This window comes from Sander vitreus, chromosome 13 (assembly GCF_031162955.1).
Source record: "Sander vitreus isolate 19-12246 chromosome 13, sanVit1, whole genome shotgun sequence".
NCBI lineage: Eukaryota > Metazoa > Chordata > Actinopteri > Perciformes > Percidae > Sander > Sander vitreus.
In genome coordinates, this window is record NC_135867.1 from 4,303,138 (window position 1) to 4,315,180 (window position 12,043).

General features: G+C 39.7%; 1 protein-coding gene across 2 annotated transcripts; it reads left to right on the forward strand.

Moving 5' to 3' along the window:
- Positions 1-1,042: 1,042 nt before the first annotated feature.
- LOC144527767 (transmembrane protein 120A-A-like) lies at positions 1,043-10,687 on the forward strand. Of its 2 annotated transcripts, none has more exons than XM_078266002.1 (12): positions 1,043-1,213; positions 2,037-2,155; positions 3,066-3,197; positions 3,810-3,869; positions 3,953-4,048; positions 5,573-5,662; positions 7,098-7,163; positions 7,352-7,413; positions 7,783-7,878; positions 8,146-8,210; positions 9,069-9,137; positions 10,179-10,687. In XM_078266002.1, exons 1-12 carry the CDS (start codon positions 1,136-1,138, stop codon positions 10,290-10,292), a joined length of 1,047 nt encoding a protein of 348 aa, XP_078122128.1. In that variant the 5' UTR covers positions 1,043-1,135; the 3' UTR covers positions 10,293-10,687. The 2 variants fall into 2 exon arrangements, with proteins under 2 accessions (XP_078122128.1, XP_078122129.1); XM_078266003.1 differs by having other exon boundaries at positions 7,786-7,878.
- The last annotated feature ends 1,356 nt before the right edge of the window (positions 10,688-12,043 follow it).

Sequence of the window (12,043 nt, forward strand, 5' to 3'; positions counted from 1 at the left end):
TAGGACAGAGCGCCTTTCTTGCAGACAACATATGTCATTGAAATGCTTTCTGTTACAGACGGCTATTGTCAGAGCCAAAGTTGGCGTTACAATATGGCCGAACCCTTATAATAAAACGGGGATTATAAGAATTAGAGCTGCACTCAGGGCAGCACATTTTCAAGTCACATAAGCGGGTGGTTAGGGTTTAATGGTCCCGGTGCTGATTGCCTGAAACGAGGAACCACTTATTTGTCCAACCATTTAGCGAATTAGGACGTCCAACACGCAGGACGCACGCAGGAATGAGCTTGGCGTTTTGAGTTTTGTAAAAGGCGATATCGTTAGCTATGATAAAACCGGATGTTATAGGTATAGGTGGCCTTATAAAATCAAAGCACAAAAGTTTTAATCCTTGTACTGATATTAGATTTGACTGCAAACTGTTGGTTTAATTCATTTAACTCAACTCGGTTGAATCACAACAATATACCACATGTATACTATAACAGTAATGTTAATTAAGACTATTTTTTTATAAAAAAAAATGGAAAGTAAAATAATCTAGAGGCCCTAGTTAAGATGCATCATACTTGGATGTAATTGCAATAAAGCAAAACAAAACTTAAAAGCTCATCATCTGAGCTTAAACTGTGGACTTCCCTATTCCTTTTTACTTTTTCTAATGCAGGAATACACATAATATTACAATAATAGCAATGTTTAGTAATATAGCACTATAAATAAGCGACTAAAAAGTACTTTACAATGGGCAGGCCATACTAATATATATTGTATTTGTTGATAATATTGTGTATTAAAAATCTGAATTTTGTGAATGTTCTTAGTTAGGCTACTTTCCACCACTGTCAACACCAGCTTTGGAACCTTTAAACTAAAATAGCATATTTTGGTTCCATGAAACTATCAAGGAATGATCAGAAATGGTTAGGAAATGGCCCCTCATCTCGACTTGTGCTCCTTAAACAAAAGTAAAAACTTCAATAACAAAGGCTTTTATTGTGAAGGCTGTGACAGGAAGTCGCACTTGGTTTAGCTGTGACACAGATGACAGAGACAGCAGACAACTGTCGGTTGCACAGCGGAGCTTGAGTGTTACCCAACTTCAGCAGGTTTCCTAATGTCAGAATAGAACATGTTGTTCAGTCCAACGGGTTTAACTGAATGCTTCCGAGAATGGGAGGATTTAGAGAAGAACTACCAACAAATTCAGGTAAGTTTAACAACAGCGTATCTATTGCTGTCTAAATTGCACCTATGAAAGTGCGCCGTGCCCGGTTAAGCTAACAGTCGGAGAAGGGTGAGAGGCGGGGCCATGGGACCCACCCTCAGCAGATACATATTGTACTTTGAAAAACAAAGAAGTCAGTGAAAGTTAAAGTACATTTCAAAACTGCCACCGGAACTGTTGTCATATTGTCTCAGCACGACATTGTTTTGGGGGAGCACCACTAGCCACGAAAGTACATTTACCGGTAACGTTACTCAGGTAACGTTACTCAGGTAACCTTACTTAACTTTACTGAGTTACTTATACTTTACTTGCGTGTTGTCATTTTATGTAACTTTATATTTTTACTAATTCACCACATTTCAGAGGGAAACATGGTATTTTTTTTTATCTCCACTACATGTATTAGGTACATGAAGATACAAGCAGTGGTGAAAGGTAACTAAGTACAGTTCTCAGGTACTTTACTTGCGTATTTCCATTTGATAACTTTAGTTACTTTGCAGATTCAGATTATTCATACAAATTATAAACAACTAATACATTATTATGTTTTTGTATAGATTAGAAAAATATAAAAAAAAATAAAGTCTAATGACAAAAGAGGAACAATGCAACAAGATCAAGCTACTACGTCTTCATTAAAGGACCAGTTCGCGTCAGAGGATCTCTGCGCCTGTTTAATTCTGGATGATTCACTGGCATCTCTATGTTGCAGATTTGTTAATAAATAAAAAAAAATCAAAAACTTTGACAATGCACAACACAACTTTATATATCCTCTTTTCTTTTTTTCTACCTCCAGGACACACATCGTCTTTATAAACAGAAACTTGAGGAAGTGACCAGACTACAAGACAGCTGCTCCGTTGCTATAGCGCGTCAGAGGAAGAAACTGAAAGAGCTCACTGCATCTCTAGAAGAGTAAGTATTGACTGGTGATTCATTGTGGATTTGCTGGGAGTATTTGTGCAAGAGCAGGTCAAGGTACTAGATTAATTGAATGCCCTTCTTGTAATAATCTATAGCTCATACAAAATACAGCAGCCCGTATCTGGGCCAGGACCTAAAGGCCTCAGGTAATATATCTGACATGCACATTAACCAGAGAACACACTTTTCATTTGAGCTACAGCTGATCAAATTTGCCGCTGGTAATTCTAAAAATAAGAAGCCTGCTACCCACAGTTTATAATTAGTTTTTGAACACCACTGTTACATTGTGGTCAACATTACAATTGACATCTTAACATATATCCCATAGTGATGATACATTTTTGAATAAAAAAACTAAAATGATTAAGCCATAAGAGGTAATGGAAATCAGATTATAAATAAATAAAAATAAACAGTAAAAAAAAGTACAGTTTTACAATAAGCACCACGCTCTCATCTGGTAGCAATATATTGCACATATTTTCCCCATTTCGCCACATATTCTTTCACCCTGTCATTGATGTTGAAAGAGATTTTTTTGTATGATGCCACTTTTGCAAACTCCCGTGCTCCACTCCTGGAAAGAGGGCTCACCTTGCTACCCACAGTTTATGTTCTTCCAGTGATTTAGATTTAGATTCTGGGCATTTTGCTGGCCGGGAAGTGGATTCAAAATGAAACCGGCTGTCGGAACCAATCTCTATTCAGTGTTTGGAAGCCAGGGAGGGATTATGTCATATGTCTTTTTCCTCTTTTGGGGCCGCAGTGCTGTTGGGACTGTAGTATTAAAAATGATCAAGCGCAAGCCAAAATGTAACAACATATCTTGTTAGTTATTATGTATGCTAGTCAGTGCTGTGTTATAAACATACGTCATAATGTTTCTTTCCGTAATTAGATGCAAAGAAAAACATCCAACACCCAAATTAAATCCAGAGGACGTGGATGCCATCGCTGAAATCGAGAACTCCATCAAAGACAGGGCCAATGCTTTCTCTGAGATGGAAGCTTTTCTGCCAAAGAAGAACGGGTGTGATACTGTCATTTGATTTTTTGTTTGTGTACTTTTCTCCAGCAAACAGACAATGTCAAACTGTTCAAAGTAGTTGTACTGGCACATAGGGCTGCACAATGAATCGCAATTTTATCGAAATCGCAATATTAACTAGGGCAATATCCAAATCGCGGGGCGGGGGGTGCAATATTTGTTAAAGGCAAAATATGTGTCCAACCATTTTAAAATAAAGTGCTGTGGTGCCGCAGAGACATCCGGCCTACAAATCGTATCCTACAGACTAAAGAAAAAAATCTTTGTTTGGTACAGATCCTCCCAAAAAAATCACGCTTCAATCATTTTTTTAAATAGTCTTCAATGAAAATGAGAATAATGATACAAAAATGATCATTCCCTCCAATATCGTGAATCATATCGCGGTCGCAATATCAGTCAAAATAATTGCAATTAGATATTTTCCTAATATCGTGCAGCCCTACTGGCACAGTAAATGTGTTACAACAGATCTAACAGATCTGATACTCGTAAATACAGTAAAGCACCACATTTGATTTTGAATCAAACAACATTATTGAACCCTTTTAAAATGTCTGCGTTGTGAATGACTTGACATCTCTTCCTGTTTAGGTTATACCTTAATCTTGTTTTAGGAAACGTCAACATAACACTCCTCAACAAACAGTCAAAGTAAGTCGCGCTGATGTTTTTCTTCTTACCACCCCATGTCATGTCACAGTCGACATCGCGTTAACACATTTTCATCATTTCAGATTTGCCTACAAAGATGAATACGAGAAATTTAAACTGGTCCTCACGGTCATCCTCTTTGTCGTCTCCTTCTCATGTCGCTTTTTGTTCAGCTACAGGTAAGATTTCCCAACCCTTTGTTAATGTTTGAAGAGCTTTTCTGAGTGAAAATTGTGGGTTTTAGCTGTGCACTCCCTGATAGTGCACCCCATTGTTTTCCTGGATTAACACACATGTGAGGCTTTAGTGAACATTGACAGCAGCAGGTAGGTGTATGTGGGATCAACTGGAAATAAACTACAGTGCCCATGTTTATCGTGTTGACAGTTCACTCAGTGCAACAGTGAAGTGTAGGTCTTGTAAATCAGGGAATGTCCAAACAAAATTCTAAATTCCTGGCTTAATTTACTACATCTATTAAAGGTGCTCTAATAGATGTCACGTGTTTTTTAGGCTACAACATTTTTTCTCACATGCAGCAAACATCTCCTCACTATCCCCTAGCTGCCTGTCCCCTGAACACACTGTAAAAAAACGCGGTCTCTGTAAACAGCCCCAGGCTCCACAAACGGCAACAAAAACAAACTGGCCAACCTGCACCACCAAACGTAACAAACAGTTTTCCAGCGTTCCAGCCAATAACCGACAAGAAGGATTTGGGGGTGGGGGTTGAGGGGTTTAGTGCACGGAAGGGGGGGGGAGGGGACGGGATGAGGAGGAGGGAGGGGCGAGCTAGCCGCCGTTTTGTTTGACAATACTTCGAACGTCAACAAGAAGTGCCGTCACGCAACATCGCTTAGAGCACCTTTTAAAGGGATATTACTGACACGGAAGCTAAGCAATGTTCTGCTGTTGCTGCTGTCGACGGGGGCTGCAGCTTAACATGTTTTAGCTACCTAAAAAAAAAAGGCCCACTTAAAAAAATCAATATCAGTTTAAGTGTATGCTATATTTAGAATATTTTCACCGCTTTACCTTGTCGTCAGACAGCCCTTTCTGTCCTTGTCTATGCTCTCTTCAAAGCCACCAGACTCCTTTGACAAAAACAGTCATTTTACCTCGCAGAACACGGACGTTTCTGGTCCTCTTGTGTGACTTGGTGTGACTTTGGTGAATCTGAACTAATCCTTTTAAAACACTAAAGTCCCACAACACTAACTAACCGATTCAGGAAGCTGTAGACCAGCAACTCCCGTGTTCTGTGAGGTAAAATGACTGTTTTATCAAAGGAGTCTGGTGGCTTTGAACAGAGCATAGATGGATATAACGGCATCAGTTCCCCGCCGTATAGTGGTGTTAACGGCAGAGGTGAAGCTGTGTAAATATTATAAATATAGTGTATGCTTAAGCTGATATGATATTGATTTTTTTAGGTGGCTTAAATCCAGTTAGCTGCTGCCCCGGTCTACAGCAGTACGTTGCTTAGCTTCTGTGTCGGTACTCCTGCCTGTACCTCAAACAACGCCACTTCAAAATCTCCAAACTATCCCTTTATATTTGGTTATTATGACCAAGATATGTGCCTGATCAGATCCAGTGTACACACAGACAGAAGGCTTCTGCCTTTGCTGCATGGCCGGTGTCATCAGTCCATATGGATGAATGAATTAGTTTGTTGAATTACTTCTGTCTTTTTGTTTCAGAGCCCTAGATGCCCTGTTCAACTTCCTGTTGGTGTGGTACTACTGCACACTCACCATCCGGGAGAGCATCCTCATCAGCAACGGCTCTAGGTCTGTGACCAATGTACTGTCTCCACTGTTTTCATTATGATGAGAACAAATAAACTGGTCACTCAGAGACTTCTAATCTAGGGACTAAAGTAGAATACTAAATATCATTTTTGGGGGTCGTGACCATAGACTGTTAAAATAACGGACAAAGCGTCCGGTTCTGAAAAGTGAAGCCAGTGCGGAAGTGCCTTAAACCTGCATTCTGCACTGGGAGGGGGGGGCGTCTCCACTGGCTCCAAAAAGAGGTTTCTATAGAAGTCTATGGGGAAATGACCCTACTTCCCACTTGATTTATTACCTCAATAAACATTTTCATAATGAGATTATGGTCTCAGTCGCTTGGATGATTTGCTTCAGAAGAGTTGAAACTTTCCCTCTTTGGCGTTGAGCTTAGCGCAGCGCCATTGCAATCCGCTTCCTCCCCAGCTCAACCCTCTCGTCAGAAATCGGCACTAGGGTTGCACGATATTGACAAAATGTGATATTGCGATATCGATTATGAATATTGCGATGTTGATATTAATTTCGATATTTTTAAACATGTAAAATCACAAAAGTTACGGGAAAACGCATCAAAATAGATTCATAACAAGTAAAACAAGTTTTCTTACAACACAAGGTTTATTTCAACTACTGGACTGGTACAACATGAATAAATAAATAAATAAATAAGGACCATGTCTACAGAATAGTAGACATGGTCAACCATGTTTTACTGGTTGGACAGTATAAAAATAAATAAAGAGAACAGGACACTACTTTTCTTTTGCTTCTCTGATTCGTTCCGTTTAGTTGTCTCTATCTATTTCTTCACTTACACTGCCACTCTGGTGAAATATGCACAACGTGGTACACAACATAGGGTTTGTCACGTAGTGGACCCGTGCTCTGACGTGCACTAACATGTGCAAGTGGCACGGTAACTGGCCAATGAAATGACGATCATTACAGCGTTTCAAGCGGTTTCTAAATCAAACACAACTAAGCCACACAGCCAACGGACGGGACTCAGCGCTCCACAAAATAAACTAAATATTGCATACTTATCGCGACACTTTCGATATAATATTGCGCAACGTGATATCGCGATAACGATATTTAGTCGATATATCATGCATCCCTAATCGGCACATCCTGTGAAAACAAGATCGTATCGCCAAACTTAGGGCTTCAAAACGGCAGTCCACAAACCAATGGGTGAAGTCATAGATGCTACGTCCACTATTTTACAGTCTATAGTCGTGACATGTGTGACACTACGTACGAACACACACACACACACACACATATATATATACACATATATCTCTATCTTATGCCCTGCAACTTTTTAGTTTGATGTCACACCGACCTAGCTTGTATCTTCACCTAGCATAACACCCTGTTGGTCTAGCAGTCCCATACCCTTCAGTGTCAGTCCTCATGTTGTTTTCAGGATCAAAGGTTGGTGGGTCTCCCATCACTACGTGTCAACCTTCCTGTCTGGAGTCATGCTCACTTGGTGAGTGATATTATCCACTTTTGTTTAAAGCAAGAGTTTTACACTTTCACTATAACTGTACAAAATATTATCTTAATATATTGATTGGTTGGTGTTGGTACACACCAAGCTTTCGCTCTTTCCAACTTGAATGTCATAAAAGTTTGGGTTTGTGCTCCTTTCTAACCAGATGTTGTGTTTGTTCGCAGGCCTGAAGGCGCTCTCTACCAGATGTTTAGGAACCAGTTCCTTACATACTGTCTATACCAAAGTAAGAGATTTAAGCTGTGCCCTAACTCCACACTTCATTCTTAATGTACACTATGTACTAACCAGCGTAATAAACTGTTTAGGCCAGTGGTTCCCAGTGTATAGATACAGCAAGATATTCAAAAGACGTGAGTTCACCGACGCGTGAACACATAACCTGCTTAAAACCTGGTTAAATTCAAGTGTGGACACAGTTTTCGGTGTAAACTGTCAGCAAACCTCCACATGAATATTTCTCTATGTTTCTCTGAGGCAAATAAAGCACAACATACTGTAAACGTGATATCAAAATGAATTGGTGGCTAAGACTTAGCCAACAATTAACAACTTCATTTTTTTTTATTTTTCCTTCTGTGTTCTGCGTGCAAAGTAGGATTTGTCCAGTTTCTCCAGTACTACTACCAGAGCGGCTGTTTGTACAGACTCCGAGCGCTGGGAGAAAGACACAACATGGACGTGACCGTCGGTGAGCGCAGTCTAAACCGCTCTCAGTCACCAGCTTGTCATGTTTGTATTTGTAATGGAATGACATGACATGCTGATATTATTGTCCGACTTGAGCTTATCACAGACAAACAATATTTGAGCATGTATTGTCTCATGTTGACTGTATATTCCTTCATTGTTCATGTGTATTTATTCGTCGTGGTTACACTGTAGCTACGCAGGAGGAATATCCTCTAATGATGAAGTAGATCTCAGCTCAGTGACTCTCTCCTCTCCTGGTGTTCAGAGGGTTTCCAGTCCTGGATGTGGAGAGGCTTGACCTTCCTCCTTCCTTTCTTGTTCTTTGGTCACGTGAGTAGCCTCTCTCTTAGTACAGCTCACTGCTTACTTACATTTAGGGCTCACTAATGAGCTTTTTATAAAATTGAAAGCTACATTGTGTAAGAATTTCTCCCATCTAGCGGGGAATTGTGTATGACAACCAACTGAATATCACTTTCTAGCCCTTCCCATTCCGAGCGCGTTGTAACTCCTACGGTGACCGAACCCGAAATTAGCTCTTAGTATCTCCATCGTTTACACGCAGCTGTTCTAGCCACTCCAGTATTAACTTTGGTCTTGTTGCTTTGCCTGTCGCGTTGTCGTTTAAATTCCCTTTTCGCTTCCTCGGCGACTCCGTTACATGTCCTCAAGAATAGGTGTGATCCTCCATCTTCAACAGGCTTTCAAATCTGCCGGCAGTCGCGAGTAATCTCCCCCTGGCACTCGTCACGGTGTGGGGGTTCCACTGGGTGTAAAAGCGCGAAAGGCGGAGGTATGTCCCTGTTTGGCTAATGTATTTTAAAGATGGGGGCGCAACATGGCTGCCGCAATACAAGCAACTCGCTCGTATGTATTCTGAATGATTCTGAATGTCAGATTCTACGCTTACGAGAATACTTTGATTAGTTGATGGAAGTAATTACACATGAATGAGCACATATTTGTGAAAGAACAAAGTTTTTTTTTTGCTAAGAATCAACTCAAAAAATGACCCAATGGAGGTTTAAAATTATATTTATCATCGCCTATTCTGAAGATTTAAAAACAAACAACAATAAAACCAATCTGGGTGAAAATCTCAGTTCAAAAACTAGGAACCTTTTTTTTGTAACTACAAAGTTCTCTTTTTATAGCCTTCTTGACTGTTGACTGTTCCTCCTCTTCCAGTTCTGGCAGCTCTACAACAGCATAACACTCTTCCGGATGTTTCAGCTCCCGGAGTGTAAAGAGTGGCAGGTTTGTACACTGGAGAGCTCCAACGTTCCCACGGTCATTTACTTGTGAAATTTGCCAGACATGTCATACCACTTTAATCTCTCATTCCTGCGGTGTGGTGTCCATTGAGGATAAATGTCCATAAATCTGTTTTAGAAAGCATAAAAAAAAAGGAATTATAACTGACCATAAAAATCTGATTCAGAATTTCTCATCAGTAAAAGTAATCCAGTTGGTGTGTACAGTGCAAACACAGGAACTGCTTGTATCCAGAGCAGCATGACATGACTCAGACTGGTCTAAATGTAAACAAATAAAAGTATAAGCTAAAAAAAAACATCCGTTGTTGAAGCTCAGCGCCATTGGCCGTCTCAAAAGTGCAATGCGAAATGGCCAAGAGAGCTATTCAGATTTTTTTGTCACTAGAGTTTCAAATTGTGTCATAAAAATGTCAAATGAACTTTATTTTTTAATCTGAAACTCCCATTGCATGCAAAAACAGGAAAATGCAACATTGCCCAATGAGCTATTATGGCTCGTTTATGCGTTGTTGTTTTTTTCCTAACAGTTTTCTCTGTCTTTTTTTGTCATCACGTGCACTTTGTATCCGTTGTGTCTCTGGCCTCTTGTATGTTCCATCTTGTTAAAACCTCCAGTTCTATTTCCACTGCTAATTTCCACCCTGACCTTTAACAGTCACACAGCTGTTATTTGCTTTATTCAGACTCCGTTGAGACCTACTTTGTTTTTTTCAAGGAGGGGTTCAAATACATGTCATGCTTTATCTTTTGATTAATGTAGGTACAATGTTGTCAATGTGATAATTATACTGCCAGTAGCATTATTAAAGTAATTCATTTACAAATTTCATTTGGCGTATTTAGTTGAGTATACATGGCAGAAGTGAACAGCTTCCAGTGTAAATCCGAATACGGATATAAATACAAATGTTTTGGGATAAAAGTTAAACAATAGTAGCTCGTGTAACACACTGTTTTCTCTTTTAAAAGTTCTATGAGTCTCTGACCAAGCTTTTCTTTATCTTTTTTTACTGCGGTGTAGGTCGTGATGTGTGGCTGCTCTTACATGGTGCTCTTCATGGGGAACTTCTTTACCACAGTGGGAGTGGTTTACCAGAAGTACATGAACAACCAGGACAAGGCCAAGAGTTTATAAGAACTGGTATAATGAACAGAATCACCAAAAATCCTCCTCTTTATGGAACATGCAAATTTACCGTACGCTCTAATATTCTCTTTAGAGCTCTTTACCGATGTCATGATTGTTGTCCTTGTGGGCCGTTTACGTGCACTGCTACTTTTATCAATGTCCTTTTGATTTCATTTTTGTGTAAATGATGGTCAAAGCAATCACGTATATCACATTGACCTGTCAAAAAACAACAACCAGCTAACTGGCAGGTCTGGTTGTTGTTTTTGGATTTTCTTTCTTGGTCAGAAGTGTACAACTCCGATAAGAAAGTGTTACATTTGCATCATATTTATTTAGGGAAATGATAGATTGTTCCCCAGCAGCTCCTATGTGCTTAATAAAACACTCCTCCAAACCACCATGTTTTTTTGTTTTCAGTGTTTTCCATCCAAACCTCTGAGATGATTTAATTTAAATAACAGTTTGAGGCCCAAATAGGGGAAATTATCCAATATTTTACAAAAAGGCAAAGATTAGAGAAAAGACCAATACGAATATTTGTATTGGAATTTGTTTTCTTCTCCTATGAATCATCTCACAAACCCTCCTATTTCTATTGTGACCCTTTGGAGCTGCCCGAGCCTAGGTTGGGAACTGCCAGGCTAAACTACCAAAGGGCGTAGGTTTGCATGTGGACGGTAGGGACATTTGACCTAATGTCTTTGGTACAACCTCATCCTAACTCACAGTTGTGGAGTCTTTCTGACGAACACTATTTCATTTAATGTGGAACACAAAGTACATTTAAAAGAGATTCACAATTTAAATCCTGTCTTAAATGTCTATATCCACGACGTTCAACTTCCGGGATTGTTCTGGCCGGATGTCCGTTACCTTCCACTTTCTTTGTGTTGGAAGTTTAAACTCCGCTGGATTCAGATGTGTAGTCTACGTGATACGCAGGTATACGCAGTATACTCACTAAGAAAGCTCCAGGATTTCCATATACCTATTTAAAAATGCCCAATGACACGCAACAACATACTTTCCATTATATTTTTGATATATTTCGAATTTTCCTTGTTCTTCCATTCATGAACGTATCTAAAGTTTGTCTGAAGTATTTAGTACATTACTGCATTACATCAAAATGACCACCAGGTGGAGGCATTGAATTGTAATAACTGACAGTGAACACACTCCAGGTCCTGTTGTAAATATAAACACACTGAGTAGATTTTAACAATCAACATTTTAATCCTTTCCTTTAATTTATTTTTTCTAACATCGTCACACTTCTTCATTTGAAGTCTTTTTTTTTTTTAACAGGGATTCTGGGACTCATTTCCCCAGATGGATGACATCGCTTGAGGGTGATCACAGTCGGCCTTCTGGCGCTGCAGGACTCTGAGGAGATGTTGAACTGTAGTGCTTATTGTTCACACGCCATCAAGGTCAACTATCAATTTCACTGAGCGAATGTTACTAATTAGTGAGTGGTTCAGAATCATTGCTGTGGTTTGGAAAAGACAATTCTCAGCCCTCAGTGGGAAAGCTGGACTCTTGACTCAAGGGCCACATCTAGAGTCGACTGGGAGACACCCTTTTTTAATGTTAACCTGCCCTCTGTTTAAAGGTCCCATGGCATGAACATTTCACTTTGAGGTTTTTTAACATTAATATGCGTTCCCCCAGCCTGCCTATGGTCCCCCAGTGACTAGAAATGGTGATAGGTGTAAACCGAGCCCTGGGTATCCTGCTCTGCCTTTGAGAAA

Coding starts and splice junctions, on each gene's coding strand:
- LOC144527767 (XM_078266002.1), top strand. CDS start 1,136: ATGTTGTTCAGTCCAACGGGTTTAACTGAATGCTTCCGAGAATGGGAG. Junction 2,156..3,065: donor CTCACTGCATCTCTAGAAGA/GTAAGTATTGAC, acceptor TTCCGTAATTAG/ATGCAAAGAAAAACATCCAA. Junction 3,870..3,952: donor CTCCTCAACAAACAGTCAAA/GTAAGTCGCGCT, acceptor TCATCATTTCAG/ATTTGCCTACAAAGATGAAT.